This window comes from Aspergillus flavus, chromosome 3, assembly GCF_009017415.1.
Source record: "Aspergillus flavus chromosome 3, complete sequence".
Taxonomy (NCBI): domain Eukaryota; kingdom Fungi; phylum Ascomycota; class Eurotiomycetes; order Eurotiales; family Aspergillaceae; genus Aspergillus; species Aspergillus flavus.
In genome coordinates this window covers 2,818,428-2,844,349 of record NC_092407.1, presented here as the reverse complement: position 1 = coordinate 2,844,349, position 25,922 = coordinate 2,818,428, and the positions used below count along the sequence as shown (strand labels likewise).

Below are 25,922 nucleotides of genomic sequence, written 5' to 3'. Positions count from 1 at the left end.
TGTTTGTTTCATATGCTAAGCAGTTTATTGGTTTGACCAACCATAGACAGTATCTCATGATAGTTTGTCTCAGCAAAGATGGAGATTCATATATACATAGAAACCCGGAAAACTTCATGTCCTTTATCACGTTTGCAGATGCGTAAGTCTCTCAAAAGAAGAAAGGGGTATATAAATACAGTGCATCGTGATGCTGAGCTTCCTCTAATCGTACGGGAATCAGGATACAGGGGCTTAGACTATTTTCCTGCATAGAATGCCCGCCAAGAAGCGCTTTAATGTGCCACACGCTCCTTAACTTGACAAGATCATGTAGTCAGAGGACATATAATGCGTAATTATTCAGGATTTAACCATGAATATCTGTGCCTATTAGCTTCAGGTCCACGGTGGTAGAACATGATTAAATTACCTCGTTGAGAGACCTATCATCCATGAGGGCTTTCTTCTTTTGCGCAATGTGTCGACCTCTGAGAAGGTGTCTCCCCATTGGACGGCGTTCTTTTGATAAAACCTTGGCAACTGGAGGTGTTGTATCTCGGGAATCGGTGACAGTAGCTTGCAGATCAGTTTCCAAGATTGCCCTTTCCGGAATGTCAGAGTCTATAGGGCTAGGCTCATCCATGTGCTTCCTTTTCTTAGTCTTCCTCTCTTTCTTATCCTTCTTTCCCTGTTCGTCTTTTCTATGCCGCTTGCTTTTAGACCTGGAGGTGTCCTCCGCAATAGGGACAGATGAAACTTGTTCCTCTCTAAGTGCCTTGAGCGTATTATCTTTGATGGAAGTGTTCGCATCTTCCTCGCTCTTTTGCATATCTAGGCCACCCCGGTTTTGGTGTGAACCATGCTGAGCTCCCGGACTTTCCTTCTGAGCGGAGAGGGAAACAAGCTTTTCTTGCGCCAACAAACCGCCGCTGATAAATGTAACTGTATGCCATTTTGTTGCAGCATACCGTGCTATCTTCGCATCTTCGTGCTTTTTTTGTTCGGCTTCCAAATCTGCATCGGATTTTCCATTCAGACGACCTAGCAACCCTTTGAAGGCATCAAGTCCAGTAGGTTCATCGAGGGGGTCACGCTTAGAGCGTGCCCCAAGGCCAAGTGTATCATCCTTCACAACAACCCTAATATGAGATGCGCTCGCGGCAGTGAACATATCAGCATGAGCGGCATTGCGTGCACCTAAAAAGCTGCCCGGAGTCCACCCCTGAGAGCTCATAATTTTGTGGCCATAACCACTGGTTGATCGGGACCAATTTGTATTGTTTGGATCATGAGAGATTTTCGTCCTCCTTATAATCCCTTGCCGTCAGTATTCAAGTTATTCAAATATTCGGGGCGCGACAAAATAACATACTTGCGGGGTGCTGCTAAGCCCATTTGCAACGTTATATATTACAATGGATATTGAGTCCCTAATTTCAAAATCCTCGAACCAATCAACAAAAGTGTGGAACAAAGGGGTGGAGTAACGAAATTATAGTAGACTGGCAAATTGATAATATAACAATCAGAGGAAAAAAGAAAAGTAAAGGCCTGATAACAGACATAGACCGCCTGCTTTTTTAGGGGGTCCCACTTCTAATCAGTGGAGCAACTTGCCCTCTTCCAGTATTCTATCAATATTCTCGGCAGTATAACTTACGGCTCCTCAAGATTTAAGCCTGTATGAAAATGGTCATTAGATACGTTGGATAGCCTATAACATGTCTAATTTGCGAGTTTTTTCTCGGGACAATCCTCAACGCACTCTTACTATAACCACAAACGACTTCGCCTTGATCTTCAAACATCGCTCAACAGCTCCAACAATCAATAAATCACCCAGTAATGGCACACCACGATGTCTCGTTGAATTTGCAACGTTACAGTCTGTTGACTTGAGAGGCTATCGAGCTTTGGGTGATGGGCTTGGGACTCTTGGGTTGATTACTTTGGGCGAGGAAGTCTTCCTCTGTATTGTTACTGCTTGTTCAGACGCCGCAGCAGTAAGACCAGGAGAGACAATCTCAAAAATTGACAACGTTGACTTCTGTATTATCTCATTATCATCTCCTTTGATCAATAATAGCTAATAAACTCAGTTTGCCTTAGTCACTCGGACTATGAAAGTAGACTTGAATACGAATCCGAATCCTCCTTTGCAACTGAGGAGTTCGGTCGTGGACCCAGCTTTGAGAATAAGGAGATGGTTACTGATCATCCGTTCTTAGCCCTGAAGAAGCTCCTGAGTGACGGCAGCTTCTACTATAGTCTTGATTTCAACCTCACTGATCGACTGCAAGACCGGTTAGTCGATATAGGATGTATATTGGTCTAATAATAAAATGTTAGCTGATATTACACTAGTTCGGAAAAGTCGGCAGCTTTCGATATTGATACTCTAGATGAGGATATGCTGTGGAACTCGTACATGATCCATCCGCTTCTTCTTTTCAGGAGCCACCTGTCCCCTGCCGAAAAGCAACGTCTCGACTCTTCCCAGATCCTGACATGTGTTATACGCGGCTTTTCTGGTACACTGACAATCCCTGCTTCAATATCCATCTTGCCCCAGCTACGCACGAGTTATCCTTCCACGTTGACCATCATTTCGCGACAGTCCTCTCGGCGAGCAGGTACAAGGTTTAATTCTCGAGGTATTGATGATGATGGCCATGTTGCCAATTTCGTTGAGACAGAGACAATTCTTTGGATCCCACCCAATACCACATTTTCTTATGTTCAAGTACGTGGCTCTGTGCCTATTTTCTGGGAGCAAGCTACTGGATTCCTGCCTGGGCAACAAAAAATTGAAATAACTCGATCTAGCGAGGCGACTCAGCATGCTTTTAACAAGCATTTTGAGAATCTTGAATTAGAATATGGTGCAATTCATGTGGTTAACCTTCTCAGTAAGCTTAAATCCGGGGAGTCTGAGCTGTCGACGGAGTTTTCCAACCAGCTCAGGAAGAGTCCACTTAGCCAAAAAGCCGATTCTAACATCTCATCCAATCATGCACTTTTGCGAGCAACTGAATTCGATTTTCACGTTGAGACTCGAGGTCCCTTGGGGTACGGGGCTAGCAGCCAAATAAAACCCGAGATATCTGATTCTTTGGATGGTTTTGCATATTTTCTATCAGAAGGGAGTGTCTCAGCAACTTCGGACGAGAATCAAGATGAACCGAGAAGTTCCTTTGTCATTCTTCAACAGGAAGGCGTATTCCGGACAAATTGTCTAGATTGTCTCGACAGGACTAATCTTGTGCAAACCATCATCAGTTCCATGGCTCTGGAATCTTTTATGTTGCAGCGGAAAGGAAGGCTAAACCCAGAAGTCCAGCTGAAGCACTCAACCCTTTGGGCCGACAACGGGGATGCTTTGTCAAAAATCTACGCAGGTACAGGGGCTTTAAAAAGTTCATTCACACGACATGGCAAAATGTCCATTGCTGGCGCGCTGGCAGATGCAAGGAAGACCGCAACACGGCTTTATGTCAACAATTTCTCCGATAAAGCTCGTCAGAAAACAATAGACCTTCTATTAGGACGATTGACAGATCAATTGCCGGTGCGTCTCTATGACCCGATCAATGATCTGGTTTCCGATGAGTTAAATAATCGAGCGTTGGAGTATTCCTCTACCAAGCCTATCAGAATCTGGACAGGGACATTTAACGTCAATGGGAGACACCGTGGGCCAGATGTTGACCTAGCTCCATGGCTGTGGGCAGGAATTGACGAGCAAACTGAGGACCCGACTATATTTGCTGTGGGCTTCCAGGAGATTGTTTCACTAAGTCCACAGCAGATAATGTCGACGGACCCTACAACTCGTAAGGTATGGGAAGTTGCTGTTGGGAACTGTTTGAACAGCCGCGCGAGGTCGAGAGGGACTTCGAAGTATGTCCTTCTGCGAAGTGGCCAGCTCGTTGGCGCCGCACTTATGGTATATGTAAGAGAAGATGCACTGAGAGATGTTAAGAATGTTGAAGGGAGTGTTAAGAAGGTAGGCTGTTACAGGGTTCCCATAAACACATTTCTGACAATGATCATGTAGACGGGCCTCTCCGGAATGGCCGGTAATAAAGGTGGCTGTGCAATACGCTTTGAGTACTCCAACACGCGGATATGTTTCGTCACGGCTCATCTTGCCGCTGGATTTGCAAACTACGACGAGAGAAACAGAGACTATGAGACTATATATCACGGACTCCGGTTCCAGAAAAACAGAGCAATTGAGGACCATGAAGCCATCATTTGGCTTGGAGATTTTAATTATCGGATCGGTCTCGACAGCCACTTCGTCAGGGAACTTGTGGCACAGAAAGACTACCAAAAGCTTTACAACAATGATCAGGTATTCCAATTGCATAACTCTGGAATATGCCTCTGTTTAACATCAAGTTCTAGTTAAACCTACAAATGTTGGCAGGCAGAGCCTTCCCGTTTTATACTGAGGGGCTCATTACTTTTCCCCCAACGTACAAATACGACATTGACAGCGATACTTATGATACATCGTAAGATCTGGCTTATCTTACAAGATAGGTGTTCAGACTGACTAGTTGCAGAGAGAAAGCACGTATACCTGCTTGGTGCGATAGAATATTGTGGCGAGGGTCATGTCTTCGTCAGATAGACTATAACACTGCAAAATTACGATTTTCAGACCATCGTCCCGTTTGGGCCACTTTCTCATGTGTCATCAACGTTGTTGATGAAGCTATGAAGGCTAAACTCAGGCGAATACTTTATACTGAGAGACGCAACGACCCCTACAATATACTGTCAAAGACAATAGAGCAAGCGAGGGCACAAAGTGAGGAACATATTCCACCCACGCCTATTGCTCCTGGTCTACCACCAGCTAGTTCGGATCATCATAGGTGGTGGTTAGAGAATGGTATGTAACCCAATCATTCGTGGCGTACTTTTGCATCGCATCTGTCAGTCTTCATGTATTCTAATCGGGATACTTAAAGGGGCACTCGTAAAATCAGCTTTGAGGCCGCCTGGTGATGGATACAATCTCAACATCCACCACAGTTCCAACCCTTTCTCCTCCAGCAGTGACGCGAGTTGGATCAATACTCATCGTTCCTTTAAAAGACAAACTATTACTAAGAACCAGGATACTGTATCGCAAGGTCCGCAACTTCCCCCAAGGCTCAAAGTTCAGATTCCGCCAATTGATCGGGGTACGGGGAGTCATTCGTCAAGTTCCTTGAACACAATCAATAGGTATAGCGGACAACTGGGTAATGAGAAGGCTGCACCACCGATACCCCGAAAACCGGTTTCCCTTAGTTCAAAGCAATGTCTAACGGCATCCTGTCAAGTTACTAGTAGCCCACAGACAGTTGCTAATACGGAGCCCATCTTCAAAGGATATAACCCAATAGGACAGAATCTTGGAGGCAAGGTTAACAATAGTACGCCATCTGCCCCAACTGAGAGGTTGCCAGATACTGGCATGTCAAATGGCTTTTGGATCGGCGGACAGGAGGAACATAGACAAGGCAAAAGCTTACAAACAAATTCATCAATCAGGTCACCTCCGAGGTCTACAGATGAAGTTCATGATCTTCTTGGTGGAACTGGAGACGAAATTATTGAATGGAAGCCCCTTATTCCCCAATGAAGCTGTTATGACAGAAGTCGAGGCCACGTCACTTCGGGGGATGATGGAGTCAGTAGAAACCGCAAAATTCACATAATGTTAGAATACAAGTCTAACTTTATATTTTTGCAAGATGTCGGCAGTATGGGAAAAGATAGCTATGTTACATGCAACCGGTGTTGCCTACTAGGCTTGAAAACATGCATTTGAGCCAGAACACATAATAGCACATATATGCATATGGAAGGAGTAAAATATGCTATTCAACGCTCTATGGGTATAATAGCACGCCGCAACACCCACAATGTTTAAGACATGATAGAAGCATGCCACGACTTTTTTTTAATAACCACAGATGCCTTCCGTGCTCCTTGTTTCACCGCTATCAAAGAAGGGAAGGGAAGGGGAAGCTAAAAACAAAAACAAAATGTAAATGGATTTGGGCGCGCGATGCCACCCTGAGGCATGAGAAACCAATCTCGGCTATGCGAGAGGAAAAGCCATGCCCCCCCAGAGAAGCTTAGATAGATCAAGTTCAAACTTCTAGCATTCGCCCCAGGCTGCCTTAAAAAGCGAAAGATATCGCAGAACATACAAAACCCATTGACATGTTCTGCGTTCACTTCCCATCGCGATCTAAGCTTTAGGCCTAGCTCGAAAAAAGTAGTGATGCACGCTATACCTATCGCAATGCGCAGACTAGAGGCAGTAGCTAAAAGCTTAGATCCTATCACATAACACGAGAAGCAAGCCCGTGTTGCAGGACTACTCTAGGCTTTTTTCCCACTTTTAAAGCTTTGTTGAACCTACGGTTACCACCCGCCATCCACATGGCAAACGCACCCGGGTCGGGCGCTCTTGTTCGCGGCTTTTTTGCTCCTATAAAAGCAAGTCAGTTTTCGTCATAGAACGAGACGAGGGGATAACTGTGTTCCACTGAAGAAACAGGTTCTGAGGGACTCCTTGACGAGACAGCGGACGGAGGACGCACCTGTTGAGTCAGATTTCTTCTTAGGCTCCTCAGCAGGAACAGCGACAGCCACGTCTTCGGGTGCTGGTAGAGCTTCAGGGGCAGCGGCAGCCTCTGGTACAGGAGGATCCGGAGGTGGAGCTGGCTCAGGTGTCTTCGGCTTCTCTGGTATAGGCCACATATGCATAGTTATAGTCCAATCAGGTTCAATTACAGTTTCCCAAACCTGTGGAAGTATGATATCCCCGTTGGGGCCTATCAAATCATAGTGTCCCTCGGCGACATGGGGCCCAATTATCTCTATGTGGAGAAAAGCCTGGCGGATGAGCTCTTCCATGCCCTTGGTTTAACAGAGTCAGATATAGAGCCTAGTAGGTGAATAGAAAGCAAAGATAAGAAAAAACAATAAACCTACCTGCCAGGTACAGCACAGGTCAAAAGGGAAGCTGAACTTCCTCCCGACCGCATCTTTGAACTTTATGGGTTTTTTCTTTTCCGGGGGGGGCTTATCTGATGCAGCCGCCCTCGCGGCAGCAATAGCCTCTGCTGCTGCTGCATTGGCTGCTTCAGTGGCCGCGGCTGCAGCCTCTGCGGCGGCGGCTGCAGCCGCTTCCTCCGCCTCTTTCTTTGCTTTCGCTGCTTCTTCGGCAGCCTTTTGCTCTGCCTCCTCTCTGGCACGGGCAGCAGCTTCCTCTACAATCCTCATCTCATGAGCAGCACGCTCTTCTCTTGCGGCTTGTTCGGCGGCTTCTTGCTCCATTGCCGCTTGTCGTGCAGCTTCTCGCTGTTCCCTCGCTTCACGTTCGGTCCTTTCCTCCAGGATCAACTTCTCCAGCCTTGCAATCGCTTCGTCCTTTGATGTGTCTGTGGGTGGCGGAGGTGGGGAACCAGTTGATTCAACCTGACTTGGAGATGGCACGCGGGGGTATGGATTGAAATATGACGGATGAATCATGCCAGGAACCATACCATATGGCTCTCTAAAGGGATAATAACCCCCTGGTCCATAAGGGACCAAGTCATGGGGGCCCAGTGGGGGGCCGCCATAGGGTGATGGGCCATGAGAGGAGAGAGAACGTGCCAATGGATGTTGAGATGGGGTATGGCCATCACCTCGAACATGGGAAGGTGGCGTAGGATGCGGATGGTGCCCCAAATGATGGTCATGAAAATATGGCGGCATAGAGGAGCCATGAGGTTGCTGCAGTTGGTGATTATAGGCATAACTTGCTTGGCCGTAAGGGTTCGGCTGAGCGGGATGTCCGTGGGGGCCCAATCTTATAAGCTGATCTGAAGGAGGCTGGTGACTGCTTTGGTGTGCATAAGCTGCATGCGGTGCACCACCATTGGGGTAAACATACGAGGGTACTGGAGAGGGGCTGCGAGCATACCCTGGACCTTGGGCCACAGGCGGCCAGATTCTCTTCTCATGAGATACTCGACCATAAGGACTGTCATACTCGTCCCCCGAGTCCATGCTCTCTGGAGACTCGGGGGAAGGCTGGCGCCGAGGACGACGAGTGAAATGTTCCCGTTCCTGTACAATATGACGTCTACCTGGGTGACGACGGGTTGACGACGACCCATGAACCGGGTGACGGCTACGGGCACGATGCGACGTCCTAGGCCGAGACGCGGAATCAGATGGCTTCAACTCGTCTGGATATGGCAGGTGTGCCCATTCATCATAAGGATCCTGATAGTCATGGCTTCCCGAGTCAGACGGCGGGGAGACTTGCACGCCGGAGGAGTCTTCTTCGTCAGAAAGTGAGGAATGATCGGAGCCGTGAGGGCTGGGACCAATTCTGATGTTGAACCTAACAATAATTAGAACCAAGATACTATGGGGGTGCAGGTGTGAGACGCACGCCATGGAATCAGTAGCGACAAGAAATCTTCAGGTACCGTTATTATTGCTCCACGTAGAACAATGAGAAGAAAAGAGATATGGACTATGGTCGCTAGGATCAGGCCTGTAACTCAACGCGATTTCCTGCTTCGCGGAAGTACAGCGGAGTCTAAATGGAGGGACAGGATGCCCCCCATGTACCTGGGCAACTATATTTGAGCCTCAGGTGGCCGTTCGTAGACCCTGGGGTTGATCTCAAAAGTTCGTATAGAAAATTTCCGCTATCACCCAAGATTCTTTGCGTTAGGGATGATGAGCATTTTTTTTCCAGGGCTGCGCAAGACGGGATCCTTGGAGACAGGTGACAATAGAAGATGAATTCAAAACCCGGGTATATACCCCGCCAAGGTAGAACGTCGGGTGCGAATTGGAGAGAAGGGAAGGGTCTCCAGGAACCAAAGCAGAGATTCCGAAAGACGAGCCGAGTCAAATGGTCCTAAGCGTGTGAGGGGTTGGTGCGAGGAGCAAAGAAAAATACCAGAGAAGACTGTGGAAAACTTTGACCTAACTCATTAGTCGACGGCCTGCTCAGATAAATGATCGTTGGGCATGCCATGGGGAGATGATTCTAAAAGTTCAAGATAATTAGGCACTGAGTTGTCAACCCTCTCTTTTCTTGCAGGCCTGCATATGCTGCCCAAGTGCCCAATCAACATTCAACCTTCGGGTCAAGTAACCACAATCGGGCGACAGCTGAAGCAGGTACGAAACATGTCTCTGGGATTGTGCAGAAAGGCTTTGGTCGATTTCATGGCTATGTAGCTTAAATAACATGAAAATTGCTTCTTGTGTAGCAAATAATAAAGATTGAAGCTGTAATTATTAAGTTAATTTATTAATTGAATAGGCGCCTAGATACAGATTGATGACGTATGATCCATTCACCTCTCCTTTTGACAGCGACATTGATGTTTTAATTGGCCTTAGGAGTTCCTAATTAAACCCACCACTGGGAACTTCATATGCAGATTCGCCTAGCTAAAAAGTGTCTCAGTAGTAGACCCATGCTACAGAATCAACAGTTCTTCTCTCACCTACAGGGTATTACCATTTAGATACTACGATATACGCAAGGCACGTTTCTTACTATAAGAACCCGCTTGTGCGTTCGTTCAGCAGTCCAAGCGATGGCAGTTACAGTTACCATCTACAAGACGATTCACTACACATGGAAATATATACATAGTTCATGACTCTTCATTATCGCGATCAGTAAGCGACTGATTTGCCCCCTAAGACCCCCCTTAGCCAAACCACATTTATTACAAACTTGAACGGTCGGGCCGAGCTGGGGACGAAGCCTACTAGGCATTTAAAAAGAACTCCAGGTAATGGTATCCGTGTGGAAAGTGTGTAAAGTGTGCACCTCTCAAGGGAGGTAACAACATAGGGAGATATAGTCATCATACATGAAGGAGTTCACGGGCTTATCTTGAAACTGACTTGCGTGCTAATTTAACATGACTCGCGGTCGAGAAGCTCTTTGGCTGCAATGAGTTCACCTTGCGCATGCTCCCAAAGCTGGCGGTTCACAGACCGCTGTTTCACAATATCCTCGAGTTTTCTTCTGGCGAGAAGATTCAGTTTCTCGACCTTCTCTTTGGGCAAGAAATCTTCCGATGACGCTGACGCTGACGCCTGTGAAAAATCCATTGTGTATTCTCTCCCAAGCTGAAGCGAAGTCGCCTAGAAGATCAAACGTCAGTATAAATAAGCAATTGACCCAAACGTCATAACCAAGTCTCGGTAAACAGAAGACTGGGGGCTGGACAGCGGTTATAAGGAAAGTCGTGCAACGTGTAAGGGCTCACCAAGATTAAGCCATAAAATCCTCTAAGATAATCGTCACACAGCTCGACGCTTCTACAAAAATACTGGATTGATCTTCGCAAATACCGAGAGGTAACTTCTGTCTCTGCAGCGCGGGCGCAGATGTATAGAACTTCTCCAAGGCGAGCATGAATCTGCAGTAGAGGTTAGACGAGTTTTGATGGAAAGCAAACAATGGATACCTACATTCCAAGCATTAGGAGCGATTAACAGGGCCTCCTCGAGACTGAATATTGCTTGTGAGCTTAATCCTTGAGATTGATATAGATCTGCAAGTTCACACCAAGCCTCTGCATCGGTAGGCACTGCTTTTAGGAGCTCTACCAAGCCTGTTATAGCATCTGCAGGCCTTGCAAGTGAACGCAAGAGCGCGATACGGCGCTTTAGAATAGGCTACAAGAACCAGTCAGTAAGTGATCATCAACGAACACATCGTGACAAACCAAATTAAGTGGGTTCTCCAACAGGTAGGAATCGTATTTACGCAGGGAATCCTCCAGATCAGATTGATTTTCGCATATAGCCTCCTCATACAGGCCACGCAGCCCCATTACTTTCTCATTCGAAGAGCCGAAACGACGTGTCAATTGCTCGAGACATAACAGAGCAGACCTATCATCGCCGGTTTGTAGACAGGAGAAGAACAGTTGCTCTATTATGCCATATTTTTCTGGCTCCTCTTGTTTACCTATTAACGCAGAGATTAAATTTTTTTCTGAGTGTAATTGACGTTCAAGGATCACTGGTGCCTGCTGAGAGAAGCGAAGGGTAGTAATCGGGCTTGAGCTATGAATGGCATGGAAATCGGGTGTAGCATGGGCCATGATAGTATACACTTAAACCCAGTAGGCACACTGATTCATATGCTATTGTGAGAAGAACAAGCTCTACTATGCTCAAAACCCTCTTTGCAAGGAAGAGACGCGAAGGGGCAGAACGAAAGAGACAAAACGTAACACTGCCAGGGGTCCATATGAGGTCTGTTCCCATTGTGGTTAGTCATTTGATCTGATAACCCGTTCCCGTGACCAAATAGATGTCGGTTCACTTATCCCTCCACCTCAAGTAGCAACGACATCTTAGCTCTACTTCTCAGGCTATCATTATATCAACTCTGTACAGGGTCCTCTACTGGCTTCCGGGCTATGCTATGAATGATTGATGGCTGCCATTATTCGCGGCAGGCGAAAGATATAACCAGGGCTGAAACATTGCTCTCCCATGTGACTATCAATCAGCAGTAATTCCAATGAGCCTGAGAGCCAACCAGCAGCGCATACTCAACCATAATGTTCGCACCTCGCCTGTTCTCGCTACTCGAAAGCTTCGCTAATCATTAAGCAATGTAGGTTTGAAAAATCTCTTTATGACCTTATAAAAGGTCTGAGGAATCACAAGGGCGCTGAGGAGGACTACATACAAGAATGTCTTCGAGAGTGTAAGGCTGAGGTCAAGTCTCAGGATATGGGTACGTTCATGTTATTATCATGCTTCTGTCAATCCATTCTATAGCTTACTCTGTATAGACAAGAAAGCCACGGCTCTGTTGAAACTAATCTACTTGGAGATGTTTGGGTATGACATGTCCTGGGCTTCATTCCATGTACTGGAAGTTATGTCATCTACCAAGTACCTGCAGAAGAGAGCTGGCTACCTTGCAGCTGTACAGAGCTTTAGACCAGATACTGAAGTCTTAATGTTGGCTACAAACCTGCTAAAAAAGGTATTCAAAGGCACAATGGACAAATTGTCTCGACGTCTAATATCTTCATAGGATTTAGTGTCGCCTAGTATCCCAAACATGTCCCTCCCTCTGATAACATTACCAAACATTATCACACCTTCACTGGCGATGTCGTTGCTCCCAGATGTTCTGTCACGCATTTCTCACTCACATGCTGTGGCTCGTAAGAAGGCTGTGGTGTGTCTTTATAGACTTGCGCTGGTTTACCCCGAAGCGCTAAAATTGGCATGGCCTAAAATCAAGGACCGTCTCATGGATGATGGAGAGGATAGCAGCGTCACCACAGCAGTGATCAATGTTGTATGTGAACTCGGATGGAGAAGGCCACATGACTTCCTGCCTCTGGCGCCAAGATTCTTCGAACTATTAGTGGATGGAGGGAACAATTGGATGGCTATAAAAATTATAAAGCTTGTATGTTTCCTTTCTTTCTGGATCTGTGATATCTTCCTAACAGATCTAGTTTGCAACATTGACACCTATAGAACCACGATTAACACGAAAGCTTATCCGGCCATTGATCAACATAATTCAGACAACAACTGCCATGTCATTACTCTATGAATGTATCAACGGCATAGTTCAGGGCGGTATCCTTGATGGTGAGGAAGTGCTGGAGGAAAAGAACGAGATTGCAAGTCTCTGTCTTGGAAAGCTCAGAGGCATGGTAGTCACAGAGTCCGATCCCAATCGTAAGTCCTTTCAGATCGAAGCGTAGTCGTGAGCCTAACATAAGTCTGTAGTAAAATATGTTGCTCTCCTTGCCTTCAACAGAATTGTGATGTCTCACCCCGTCTTGGTGTCAGCTCATCAGGATGTCATCATGGATTGTTTAGAGGATCCGGACATTTCAATCCGACTGCGAGCCCTTGACCTCGTGACTCGAATGGTAACAAGCGATACACTCCAGTCAGTGGTGAATCGACTTGTCGATCAACTTTTCAATGCCCGTCAAGTCACCAAAAGTACTCTTGCGGCCGGGAGTTGTGAGACAGGTATACGCACTGACATGGGAGAATTCACATTATCAGAAGGTCCACATGCTCAGAAGTTACCGATCGCCTTGCCAGACGATTATAGTATTGAAGTTGTACACCGAATCTTAGATGTCTGCTCTTACAACAATTATTCGGAGCTGCCTGACTTCGAGTGGTATGTTGACGTTCTGGTCCAGTTAGTCAAGCTGCTTCCTCCAAGTATTGAAGAGCTTCCTACCCACTACACTTCATATCGGGACCCCGAGCACTACAAAAATTGTGTTGCTTTCCGTATCGGGTCAGAAATACGCAATATCGCTGTCCGTGTTAGGGACGTTAGGATGGAGGCAACCAGAGCTGCAGAGACTCTGATTCTAGTTGACAACAAGCAGGGCCCGTCTCCCCTTGTCTCCAAACAAACGAGTGACATCTTAGGGCCTCTCGCTTGGGTCACTGGTGAATTTGCAGAGCATCTTGCATATCCCAGCCAAACCCTTCAATCACTAATCGATATGTCGAACGTGTCGTTATCAGCGAGCACGCTGTCCCTTTATATACAGGCTATTCCCAAAGTCTTGGCCAATCTCATTTGTGATGGGGACGAAACCTGGGACTCGTTAAAGAACAGTGAAATGTCCCTTCTTTTAGCTCGAATCATCGAATTCCTTGATGTTTTGGCTGCCCACCCAGACTTGGACGTGCAAGAAAGGGCAATCGAATTTCTGGAGGTCATGCGCTTAGCAGCAGATGCCGTTCAGTCAGAAACTCTAGAAGTAGGCCAGGCTCCATCCTTGCTGTCGTCTATGGTTCCCAGCTTTTTCCATGGACTAGAACTCAATCCAGTCGCTACCAACGCCCAAAAGAAGGTTCCTTTGCCAGATCAACTTTGTCTAACACAAGAGTTCAACAAGCATATATATGGGCTTTTTAATAACCCAGCCAATGGGCTTCCGGAGCCAGCCGGCCAACTACCATCTCAGATGTTTTATCACGTTAGGGAAGTTTCTGTGCTAGATAAGCAGCCTGTTGAATTCCTACCCGTGGATTTGCAATTAAATCCAACATACCAGGACCTCTCCAGTGGCTTTGGAGATGACACTGCCGCTTTAAAGCGGAGAGAGGAACGGAAAGAACGTAACAGGGATGATCCGTTTTATATTGCTGCTGAAGATGAATCCTCCTGCACATTGACCCCATTTCACCAGACTCTCAATATGTCAAATAGTAGCGGACTGGATATTGACTCTATTCCTATAGTTGACCTCAATTTGAATGGCGCCGGGAGTCATCGCACTTTGGCATCTCTGTCGCGCGATAACCGACAAGGTGGCTCACGCCCTAAAAAGTACGAGATCGCACCTGATGAGATTATCGGACAGGAAGATTCACCGCATCTTGACTCAAATGATGAACCGGGTAAAGCCAAACGGTCTCTTCTACAGGTCGACTCGAGTGGACTAGAGCATCTATCCTTAGATGGTAGAGGTGGTTCCTCGGGAGATCCTACAGTCCCTACGGTGGTCGGCGGGCATGATGTAGAGATGGCTATGGCTGTGCAGAAAGTGGAAAAGCTGCGGCTAGAGATGCAAAGAGCTTCAGAACGTGTTCATCCGAATGGCATCCCTGCAGAAGGGACGCTGGTAAGGAAAAAAAGAAAATCAAAAAAGCCTACACGTATTGGATCTCAGGAAGCTGCACTGCTAAAAGCTGAAGATGAAATGTCGGTGGACAACACTCAACAGATGCCAGTTTCATCTGTGGCACCAAAGAAAAAGAAGAGAGCGAAAAAACAAATCAATGCTGGCTCAAGTAGCGCACTCTAAGGTATATCCACTTCTTTGTGGGTGTCATGGAGTTATGTATCAGGAGATTGGTGGTTGGGAGTGCCGGTGGTATTAGCTAGGATATCCATCCGCTTGTCACAGTGGGTTAACCATTATTGAGGCCATGAAAGTGTTCCCAAGCTCCTCTGTACGCCCTTGACCAGAAAGTAGTGGTCTCACCTTGCAAGTGGTTGTCGCTGCTAGATTCCGACGATGACACGATTTGTCCGATGCAATATATGAATCACGTACGGTGAATTGATCTACTGAGGACTGGGAGTTCAGAGTGTCCTATATTAAATAAATACAATATTCAAAACCACTGTATTCGATTAGCGAATATTTAGTCTAGATTTATGCCAACTTGCGATTGAACATCGCAACAGCTGCCGACCATAACTCCGGAACAATCCTCAGAGCCTCAAATGCAAGCCCACCGCAGACCGCAAAGGCAAGAACAACTGTCGGGGCCTCATTAGCCTCGGGAACCGTGATAATTCTGGACTTTCGAGACATACCAACCCACCCGGTCGACACCGGAGACTTCAAGTTCTGTTTTTGTTTTGTTGCAGTCTTTCCTTTGCCACGCTTTGCAGCTTCACTCTTCGCGTACTTTTCATTCGCTTTCCGTTGTTGTGGCGTCTGTGCCTGAGGTAGCTACTTCAGCAACTATAAGCCGCAAGGTAAGTGCGAGGTTAGAGCTTACCATTTTGCTTTCCTTATGTTCTACTTTTCAGGAAGTCCAGGTACTGTTTAAGGGTGACAGTGGGGGCCGAGATTGTACTGTGGCAAAGAAAGGGTGGTTGATATCAATCAATCATCTCAGGCCAAAATTGCGTCGACGGTTAGTTTGGGGTTAGTCTTGAAGGTAATCAGGAGGAATAGGCTGGGATGAGAGGCCACGTTGCTTTAGCATGGTTGGAATAAAGTAATAGGTATCTGCCAAGTCCCACTTGACAATTAAAGGATAATTTCATACACTTGCCTTGACTTGCAGCATTTACCCCGGAAATGGCCCTTTCTACGCCAACCCATTGGAACTGTCTCCTGTCCTGGGGTTGCTGCTGCCCTGTTAGTGCACATGGTAGACGATGGCAAGAAATGACGTATTGGACGAGGGCTGGGGGGATGACACCAGCCAACCTAAATCTCTTCTATCATCCTACATGTACAATTATATTTACAATGAATAGTCTTGCCCCAGTAGAAGCAGTCAGGGCTGTCACCCTAGCCAGATATAGTGTATCAATGTTAAGGGTAAGTAATTAAGAACCTCTAACCGCCCCCTTCAGCTAGTTTCGGGGTCACGCAAACTAGGTGAAAGGGGTGGTTAATGGAGTAAAGTCACTGGAGTCTTTGTATGTGCTGCATGTCATGCAACGTAGTTGCACTTTAGGTGCTTGAGACCGCCCTACACGTCTCACCGCCGACCCAAAGGGGTCGGCTCAATGTCATTCCCAGTGTTGTAGTTACGTATTCTGCCATTAAGCTGTAGGAAAAGCGATAAAGCGGCCGCTTATCGGCTGCTAGAACATCCAAAAGGAATATTGTGTCTAATACACTGAGAGTATATTGTTATAGATCCTTATCTAGCACATCTTATTAAAGATGGATATATAAGATAGAGTAATAATAGAATAATAATAATTAATTTCTAAATAGAAGATAGTTAATAAATTATTTATTTAGTAATTATTTAAAAAAAGCTATAGATACTAATATTAACTACTATAATAAAATTATATATATTATAGTAATAATATAATCTAATATATTAGTTATATAATAAAAAAATATAAAAAAAAATATTTATATATTTAATTGAGTTTTTTATAATTAAAACTATTTTTTAAAATTTTATATAATAATTTTTATTAAATAAATTTAATAAATAGTTAATTTAATAATATATATTATTAAATTAACTATTTTAAATTATAAAAAAACTAAAATATTTAAATTAATTAATAATAAATAAATTTTTAAATTAATTAAAGCTTTAGCTTTTTTTAAATAAAAACTTTATTTAAATTATTTTATAAAATTAGTAATTATTTTAATTCTTAAATTTTTATAAAATATATAGAAATTAACTAGATTTTTATTATTATTTAAATAAAATTTTTAAATCTAGAGTTATAGAAATTTTTAATTTAAATTTTAAAATTTATTTTAAAATTTATTTTAAAATTTATTTTAAATAAAAATAATATATATAATTTATATATTACAGTTTATTTAAATTTTTTTTATATAAATTAGATTTTAATATAAAATTTTAAATAAAATTTATTTTATATTAATTAATTATTTAAATATCTATTTTTTAAATTAAATATCTAATATTTAAAATAAAATTAAAAATTTAATTTAATTAAATAATTTAAAATTTTTGTATTTAAAGATTTTAATTTTTAGTACTATAAAAAAAATAATATTTAAAAATTTTTAATAATTTTAATATATTATTATTATTATTTTTATTAAATTAAGATTTAATAATCTAAATTTTATATTAATTCTAAATAAATTATTTATTATAGAATCTATAATTTTTTTTATAAATTAAAATACATATTTAAGCTCTATAGTTAGATTTCTATTTAAATATTTAATAAAAATAATAGATATTTAATTATCTAAATAAAAATTTGTAAAATTATATTTTAAATAATTATTTTTATTTAGTTTAAATTTATTAATCTAAGAAATCTTAAAGCCTTTAAAAAATCTAGAGATTTTAAAATTTTTAGAATTATTTTTATATAATTTAAATATTTTAAAGTAATTAAATATTTTAAAGTAATTAAATATTTTAAATAAATTAAAATTTTTAAATAAATTAGATTTAAATTTTTAATTATTTCCAAAAGAAATTAACTTTAAAAAAATTAGATTTAAAAAAATTTATTTTAAATATATTAAATATTTTAATAGATTCAAAATTATTAAAGCTTATAGAAAATTTAAATATATATAATTTAATTAATAAATAAAAATTTTTTAAATTATATAATTAATTAAATAATATTTATTTAATTAAAAAAATATTTTTTTAATTATTTATATAATAAATAGATCTATTATTTAAAATTTTAAATTTTAAAGCTTTAAAATTATAGAATAAACTATTTTTTTATTTTTTTTAAATAGAAATTATATTTAAATAAAAATTAGATTTATAGATATAATCTAAAAATTTAAAATTAATTATTTTTTTTATAGAAATAGTAGATTTTATAAAAATAATATTATATTCTAGAATTTTAATATTAATATTTTTTATATAAATTTATTAAAATTATTATAAATATAACTATTAAAAATAATATTATATATTTATAGATTTTTAAAATTTAATTTTAAAAATTTAAATAATAAAATAATTTAATTAATTAAAATAATAGAAATTATTATTAATTTTTATTATATTAAATTGGTTTTTTTAATTTTTTTAATAACTAAATTATAGATAATTTTAAATTTAGAATTTCAATAAATTAATTTAGATTAATTTAAAATTTTTAAATTAAATAATTAATTATTAAATCTAATAGAATATAATATTATTTTTATAAAATCTACTATTTCTATAAAAAAATAATCTTTTTTATTAACATTAAATAAAAAAAAATTAAACTATTTTTAAAAATAAAATTTGAAAAATTTTATTTTATTTAATTATTTTAATTAATTAAATTAATAAATTTAAAATTAAATAAGCTTTATAAAATTATAATAATAATTTTAAATTTTAAATTTTTAAATTAATTAAATTAATTTAATCTAGTATAATCTTTAAATTATTTAATTATTTTATAAAAAAATAATATAATATTATTATTTTTAAATTTTTTCAATAATTTATTTTATTATAAAGTTAAAAAGATAAATAAAATATTAAAAATTAATTTTAAAAAATTAGATAAAGATTATATAGAATTCTAAATTTTAAAAACTTTTAGATTAAAAATTTTAATATATAGATTTTTTTATATTAATATATAAAATTTTATAAAATTAATAAATAAAGCTTTAAATCTAGTATATTATTTAATTAAATTTTATCTTCCAGATTTAATAATAAAAACTAATTTAATAGATAAAGTTTTTAGAATTTAATAAAATTATTTATCTATTATTATATAATATTAAATTAATAATAATTAATAATAAAATTAAAATTTTAATTAAAATTATTTAATATTTTTTAGCTTTAGCTTTATAATTTCTAATAGAATTTTTATAAAATTTTTAATTTAATAATTCTAGATTTTTTTAATTTTAATTATTAATCTAATATATTAATTTTATTAAAACTAATTATTTAATTAATGAAATTAAATAAAAAATTTTAAATTAATTAATATAATTATATAATTCTATATATATATATAGATTATATAGATTTATATATATATAGATTAGATTAATAATTAATAAATAAAATAGATTAATATTAATAAAATAGATTATAAAAATTAATATAGAAATTAATATAAAAATCTAATATATTTAATTAATATATAAAATAATAGATATATATATATATATTATATATATATATAAGATTAATTAATATTTAAAAATAAAGATATTATTAATTTAAGATTTTAAATAGAGCTAATCTAGACTTATAACTATTAATTACTTTAATTTTAAAGTAAAATAATTTTAAAATTAACTAGAATAAATAGAAAAATTAAATAAAATAAATAGATTAAAGAACTAAATTATATAAAAAAACTAAAATTAACTAAATAATAATTTTAAATTATATAAATAGATAGAACTTAAATAATTTAAACTCTAGATTAAATAATAAAAATAAATAATTAAAATTAAAATAGTTAAAGCTTTAGATTAAATATAAATAAAAAAAATATAAAAAATATATTAATATCTAATAATTAAATAGTTAATAATAATCTATTTAAAAAAATTAATTTAATTTAATAAAGAATTAAATAATTTTTTATATTAAATTAAATTTACTTAGATTTACTAAATAAAAAGTTTATTTAATATTTTTTAATTAAAATCTAGTTATTTAATATTATTTAATTAAGATTGTTTATTTAATGTCTTCTAGATAAATAATATTCTAGAATAATTCTAGAATATTTAAGAAAATTTTCTAAATAAGAAATATATCTATAATATATATATTAAATATTTAGTTTTTTTAAATATTAAAAAAATAATACTATTAATAAAAAAATAAAAACTAAATTATTATTATTATTTTTTTTTATATTTTTTGAAATAAATAAATAAACTTTTCTTTTATAGTATTTAAATAAAAATATTATATATTTTATATATTTTTAATTAATATTTTTTTTATAAATATTCTTTAATTATTATAGATTTAATAAAATTATATTTAAATTATATTAAATATATTATTAATTTAATATTTTATTTATTTTATTTATTTAATTAATATATTTTTATTATTTATTAATTATTATAATTTTATATATTAATAGTTCTTAATAATTTTCTATATATTTATTATATTTTCTTTTAAAATTTATTAATTATATTTTAAAAATTATTTTTTTATTTAATTAAAAAATAATTTTTATTATTAAATTTTATTTATTTTTAATTTATTTAGCTTTAATATTATTAATAATTTTTTAAATATTATTATTATATTATATTTAAATTTTTAATAATAATATATAAAAATATTATAATTATAAATAATATATTTAGATTTTAATAATATTAAATATATAAAATAATTTAATAAAATTAAAATTTAATTTTTAAAATAAAAATTTAAATTTAATGTTTTTAATAAATAATATTACTATATTATTTATTTAACTTATTTTAATTAATAATATTTATTATAATATTTTATTTATAATTTAATTAATTTTTATTAATAATTTTTAATATATATTTATACTCTTGAAATTTAAATATATTATTTATATTTATTTAATTAATATAATTATATTTATAATATTTTAAATAGTAAAAATTTTATTTTTATATTTTATATATTATTATAAATAAATTTTACTATAAATAATAAATTTAATTAATTAATTTACTATTTATTAATAAAATAGTAAAAATAAATTTTCAAAATTTAATTTATATATTTTATTTATTTATTAATTTATAAATAAAATATTATAAATAATTTAAATTTAATATATTTTTTATAATAAAATTTAAATTAATATTTATTAATAAATATAAATTTTTAATTTAATATTATATTATTTAAAGATCTAAACTATAGTTTTATTTTATTATAGAAGATATGTCTAAAATTTATTATATTTATTATTAATAAAATTAAAAAAATAATATTTATTTTTTAAATTAATTAATAATAATTAAAATTATATTAATAATTTTAATTTAATATAAAATAAAAAAAATTAAAAATATAAATTAATAAATCTATTATTTATTTAATTTTAACTATTTTATAAAAATTTATAAATTAAAATAATTAAAAATAATTTTAATAGTATATAATAAATTTTTAATATATTATTATTAATATTTAAATAAATAAATAATAATACAAAATTTTTAATTAAATATATTATAATTTAATTTAGTTTTATTAAATTTTTATAATTATATTATTATTAAAACATAGATATTTTTTTATTAGAATAAAAATTTTATTATTTTTTTACTTAAATAAAATATTAATTTTTATTTAATAAAAAATATCTATTTTTTAATAATAATAAATTATTAAAATATTAATTGACTAATAAATATAAAATAAAAAATTCTGATTTTTATTTATAATTTAATCTTTTTAATAAAAAATTAAAAATAAAATAATTTATAAAAAGTTTTAAATAAATTATTAATAAAAATTATAAAATTTAATAAATATTTAAATTTTATAAAAAATATAAGCTTTTTTTAAATAATTATATTAAATATTTATTAAAAATCTATAGATATATTATTTTTTAAAATAATATACTTTAAAAATATAATATATAAATTAATTTTTTAAAATATTTCAATATTTTTCTTATATATTTTTTATAGATCTTTAGATTAAAAAAATTAAAATATTATTAAAATAAACTATATAAAATATATTAAAAATATTATATAAAATAATATATATATAATTTAAAAAAGTTATAAGTATATTAATAAAATTAAATAATATAATTATATATATAAAATAACTATATTAAATAAAAAATATAATATTTTATTTATTTTTTTAATTTAAATCTAATAATAAATATTATATAAATTAATTTTTATAAAATATTTTAAATTAATTAATTAATTAAAAATTTTCAAAACTAGAAATAAAAAATAATAGTTTTTGATTATTATTCTATTAAATTTTTAATAATTTATATATAATTCTAGATTTTTATTTTTTTAAAAAAAAATAAATATTTTTATAAAATGTTTTGAATAGTAAATTTAATTATAAATCAAATTTTTATTTAAATATTAATATAAAATATAAAATTTTATTTTTATTAAAAAATATATTAATCTATATAATAGAGTTTTACTAATAATTATATTAATAATATAATTAATTATTTTATAAAAAAATGAAATTTTTATATTTAGTAAATTATAAAAATATTTTATTAATAAATTATAATTAAAAATTTAAATTATTATTAAATAGTTAAATATCTTTAAATATTTTAATAATAATAAAAATATAGATATAATTTTTTAAATTTTTATAAATTTTTTTAAAATAATAATTTTAATAGTAAAAAATTTAAATTATTAATAATTATTCTATATTATTAAATAGATATATAAATTTTATAAGATAATTATAAAAAAATATTAAATTTTTTTAATTAAATACTTTTCTTAATAGTAATATAATTTTAATAAATATTTAAATAATCTTTTTTAAATTTATAATAATAATAAAAGTTTTCTAGATTTTATAAATAAATATAATAATTTAATTAATTATTTCTATTAAAAATATATAAAAATAAATTTTTTATAATTTATAATTTTAAATAAATTTAAAATTAATAATATTAATTTTAATATAACTATTTATATTTATAAAAATTTCAATAGTATTTTAAATATAAATAAAAATATAAAAATAAATTATAATTTTTATAATAGAATAAATTTATTTAGTAAAAAAAAGAGTAGAATTATTTATAAAAAGATTACTACTAATAATTAAAATAGAAAATAGAAAAAATAATAAAACTATTTTTAAAAATAATAGTATAATTTTTTAATTTTTTTATTATTTTAAATCTATTATAGAAGATAGTCTATATTATTTTAAATTTTTTAATAAAATAATTTAATTTTATATTAAATTTTAATAATATTCTTTAAAATTATATTAATAAAATATTAATATTTAATTTATATTATCTTAAAAAATTTAAATACTTTTATTCATTTAGTATTATTAATAATAGTTTTATTATTAATAATATTATAAGTAAATTATTTTTTTATTTTTAACTATAAATTAAATAATTTTATTTAGATTTATTTTTTTATTAGTTATTAAATAAGAATTTTTAAAGAATATTAATAATAATCTATTTTAAATAATAATATAATTATAAATATTAATAAAGAATTATAAAAAAATGATAATATAATATTTTTTATATTATTTAAATTAATATTTTATTTCTTTATTATTTTAAAAGTTTTTAAAGATAGTATCTATTTTTTTTATTTAAAATAAAATATTTAATATAAATTCTAGTATATAATACTATATTTTTAATTTTACAAATATAGTTTTATTTAAAATATTTATAATAAAATTTATATAGAAATAGTCTATAATAATATAGAATATATATTAATTTATTATTTTTGTTATAATAATTAATAATTTTTTTATTACTATAAATAATATTTAATATATAAAATTAAAAATATATATAAGAATTTTATTTATGAATAATAAATTATATAGCTTACTATTATTAAAAATAATTATTATAAATAAAAAAGATTTATTTTTATTGAAATAAAAAATAATATTTTTAAAAGTAAATTTTATAAAAAAAGCTTTTCTTAAAAAAATTAATTAATATTAATATAAATAATAAATATTATAGATTTTTTAAATAGTATAAAAATTATTATTGAAAATTAAAGATATTATATAAATAATTATTTAGTATTTAATTACTATACTTATATATTAAAAAAATTAAAATATTTATAATAAAAAAAATATTAAAAATATTAATATAAAAGATATATTAATAAAAAATATATAAAAAAACTATAATAAATAATAATAATAATTAATTATAGATTTTAATAATAGAAGTCTTAATAATATTACTATTAATAATAACTATTTATAAATAATACAGTATTATAGTAGTCTATATCATATAATATTATTTAATAGTACTATCTATATATAATCTATTAAATAATATGAAGTATTAAATACTTAATTTAATAAATATAAAATTATTTTATTATAATAGAATATTATTATATAATTATGTTCTATATAGTAAGATAATCTAATATTATTAAATTTAACGATATTTAATTATTAAATTAAAAAAATATAAATATAGCTATAATATATTACTATAAAAAATAGCTATTTAAAATATTTTCTATTATTAAAATCTATATAAATTAAAATTATTTATTTATAGAGTTTATCATTAAATTAAATGACTATAAAAACTATAAATAATTTAATTAAATATATTAAAAAGATTATTAATTATTTTAATAAATTAAATAAAATTTATTTATTTTTATTAGTATTATAGAATATAAATTATAATTTATTTTATTTGATAAATATTTAATACGAGCTTATTAATAAAAAGTCTTTTTTTTGAAAATAATCTAGAAAATTAAAAGAGTTTATGATAATTTATTTATTTTTCTATTGATTTAAAATCTAGTAATAGATATTCTATATTATAGCTTTAAATTATTTTTTTTATTTTTTATTAATTTAATAAAATTATTTTATTTTTTTAAATGAATATTTTTATTAAACTTTAAATTTTTATAAAAAAAGATTATATTTCTTTTATAATTAATAAAATATTTTTAATATTGTCTTAATTTTTTAATAAACTATAATAATTTTAGTGATATTTCGAAAAGTTTTTTCTAATCTCTATAAATTTTATACAATTGAGTTTTTTTTATTTAATATATAAATAATTTTTTTAATTATTAATAATAATTAATTAAATTTTTTTAATTTTTATTTTTATGTATTAGTAATATAGTTTTAATAATAATATATAAAAAATAGAGTAAATATAATTATATATTTTTAATAATTATAAATAATCTATTATAGTTTAATTCTAGTTTTTTATTTAATTATTAGAGTTTTATATTTTTTATTAAAAGTAAAATTATTTATTTTATATATAGCTATATAACTCTATAGTATCTATTATATTTTTTTACTTGCTATTCTATTATTTTTTTAGATTTTTTAAATTTAGTCTAGATATTAAACAGATTTTTTAATTATAATTTTATTAATATATTTAATATTATTAATTTAAAAGTTTTAAATCTAAAGATTACTAGTTTTTTATTTTATAAAACTATAAAAAATAAATATTTTATAAATATATTTTTAATATTATTATAAATAAAAAATAGTATTTGAATAATTTTTTATATATAGATTTTAATAAAATTATATTAATTAACTTATTTATAGTTATAATTTAAATTATAAATAAATATTTTATAATCTTTATATATCAAGTTATTACTATAAAACTTATATTATATATATAGCTTTTTTAATTTAATAATAATAAATTAATTATAAAATCTATTATTAAATTTTACTACTGTTTTTTTAAAATACAAAAAAATTAGTTTATTTTATAATAGTTTTTTAGTGTTTTTTATTTTTTAATAAATAAAATAATTTTAGATATAGTTTTCAATATTGATATAAAGACTATTTTAATAGAATTTTTTTTATTAATTTAAAAATTTTTCTAATTCAATAGTTTATAAAACAATTATTATTATTTTAATTATTTAATATTATTTATAATATTATTTTTTGAA

The 25,922-nt window shown here is 31.7% G+C and overlaps 6 protein-coding genes across 6 annotated transcripts; 2 read left to right on the top strand and 4 right to left on the bottom strand.

The window, feature by feature from the left end:
• Positions 1-41: 41 nt before the first annotated feature.
• Positions 42-1,216, bottom strand: F9C07_6992 (putative G-patch RNA maturation protein; the record flags this gene model as incomplete). The annotated part of the gene is made up of 2 exons (XM_041291009.2): positions 42-363; positions 413-1,216. 2 exons carry the CDS (start codon positions 1,214-1,216, stop codon positions 343-345), a joined length of 825 nt encoding a protein of 274 aa, XP_041144750.2. The 3' UTR covers positions 42-342.
• A 244-nt stretch (positions 1,217-1,460) lies between these two features.
• F9C07_1428255 (phosphoinositide 5-phosphatase family protein) lies at positions 1,461-6,275 on the top strand. The gene is made up of 7 exons (XM_041285375.2): positions 1,461-2,031; positions 2,082-2,286; positions 2,347-3,988; positions 4,040-4,339; positions 4,393-4,502; positions 4,554-4,885; positions 4,965-6,275. The coding sequence occupies exons 1-7, from the start codon at positions 1,704-1,706 to the stop codon at positions 5,621-5,623; spliced, it is 3,576 nt and encodes a 1,191-aa protein (XP_041144749.2). The 5' UTR covers positions 1,461-1,703; the 3' UTR covers positions 5,624-6,275.
• F9C07_1428193 (uncharacterized protein) lies at positions 5,978-8,763 on the bottom strand. Its single transcript, XM_071508090.1, has 4 exons — positions 8,441-8,763; positions 6,988-8,389; positions 6,594-6,912; positions 5,978-6,481 (listed from the first exon to the last, which is right to left on the bottom strand). Exons 1-4 carry the CDS (start codon positions 8,443-8,445, stop codon positions 6,333-6,335), a joined length of 1,875 nt encoding a protein of 624 aa, XP_071365087.1. The 5' UTR covers positions 8,446-8,763; the 3' UTR covers positions 5,978-6,332.
• An 898-nt stretch (positions 8,764-9,661) lies between these two features.
• On the bottom strand, positions 9,662-11,210 carry F9C07_6989 (uncharacterized protein). Its single transcript, XM_071511555.1, has 4 exons — positions 10,755-11,210; positions 10,498-10,704; positions 10,293-10,445; positions 9,662-10,167 (listed from the first exon to the last, which is right to left on the bottom strand). Exons 1-4 carry the CDS (start codon positions 11,133-11,135, stop codon positions 9,937-9,939), a joined length of 972 nt encoding a protein of 323 aa, XP_071365086.1. The 5' UTR covers positions 11,136-11,210; the 3' UTR covers positions 9,662-9,936.
• A 623-nt stretch (positions 11,211-11,833) lies between these two features.
• F9C07_6988 (putative AP-3 complex subunit delta) lies at positions 11,834-14,919 on the top strand (the record flags this gene model as incomplete). The annotated part of the gene is made up of 4 exons (XM_071511554.1): positions 11,834-12,034; positions 12,086-12,469; positions 12,519-12,747; positions 12,799-14,919. Coding segments are annotated over 4 exons (2,871 nt in total), but the record flags the coding sequence as incomplete, so codon positions are not given.
• Positions 14,920-15,111: 192 nt separating this feature from the next.
• F9C07_1428187 (uncharacterized protein) lies at positions 15,112-15,669 on the bottom strand. The gene is made up of 3 exons (XM_071508089.1): positions 15,562-15,669; positions 15,374-15,503; positions 15,112-15,316 (listed from the first exon to the last, which is right to left on the bottom strand). Exons 1-3 carry the CDS (start codon positions 15,562-15,564, stop codon positions 15,210-15,212), a joined length of 240 nt encoding a protein of 79 aa, XP_071365084.1. The 5' UTR covers positions 15,565-15,669; the 3' UTR covers positions 15,112-15,209.
• Positions 15,670-25,922: the final 10,253 nt, after the last annotated feature.

Coding starts and splice junctions, on each gene's coding strand:
- F9C07_1428187 (XM_071508089.1), bottom strand. Junction 15,317..15,373: donor GGTGTCGACCGGGTGGGTTG/GTATGTCTCGAA, acceptor AGGCCCCGACAG/TTGTTCTTGCCTTTGCGGTC.
- F9C07_6989 (XM_071511555.1), bottom strand. CDS start 11,135: ATGGCCCATGCTACACCCGATTTCCATGCCATTCATAGCTCAAGCCCG. Junction 10,446..10,497: donor TCGCTCCTAATGCTTGGAAT/GTAGGTATCCAT, acceptor CCTCTACTGCAG/ATTCATGCTCGCCTTGGAGA. Junction 10,168..10,292: donor GATTTTATGGCTTAATCTTG/GTGAGCCCTTAC, acceptor TTGATCTTCTAG/GCGACTTCGCTTCAGCTTGG.
- F9C07_1428255 (XM_041285375.2), top strand. CDS start 1,704: ATGTCTAATTTGCGAGTTTTTTCTCGGGACAATCCTCAACGCACTCTT. Junction 2,287..2,346: donor ACTGATCGACTGCAAGACCG/GTTAGTCGATAT, acceptor ATATTACACTAG/TTCGGAAAAGTCGGCAGCTT. Junction 4,886..4,964: donor TAGGTGGTGGTTAGAGAATG/GTATGTAACCCA, acceptor GGATACTTAAAG/GGGCACTCGTAAAATCAGCT.
- F9C07_1428193 (XM_071508090.1), bottom strand. Junction 6,913..6,987: donor ACCTGTGCTGTACCTGGCAG/GTAGGTTTATTG, acceptor TGTTAAACCAAG/GGCATGGAAGAGCTCATCCG. Junction 6,482..6,593: donor GAAGAAATCTGACTCAACAG/GTGCGTCCTCCG, acceptor TTGCTTTTATAG/GAGCAAAAAAGCCGCGAACA.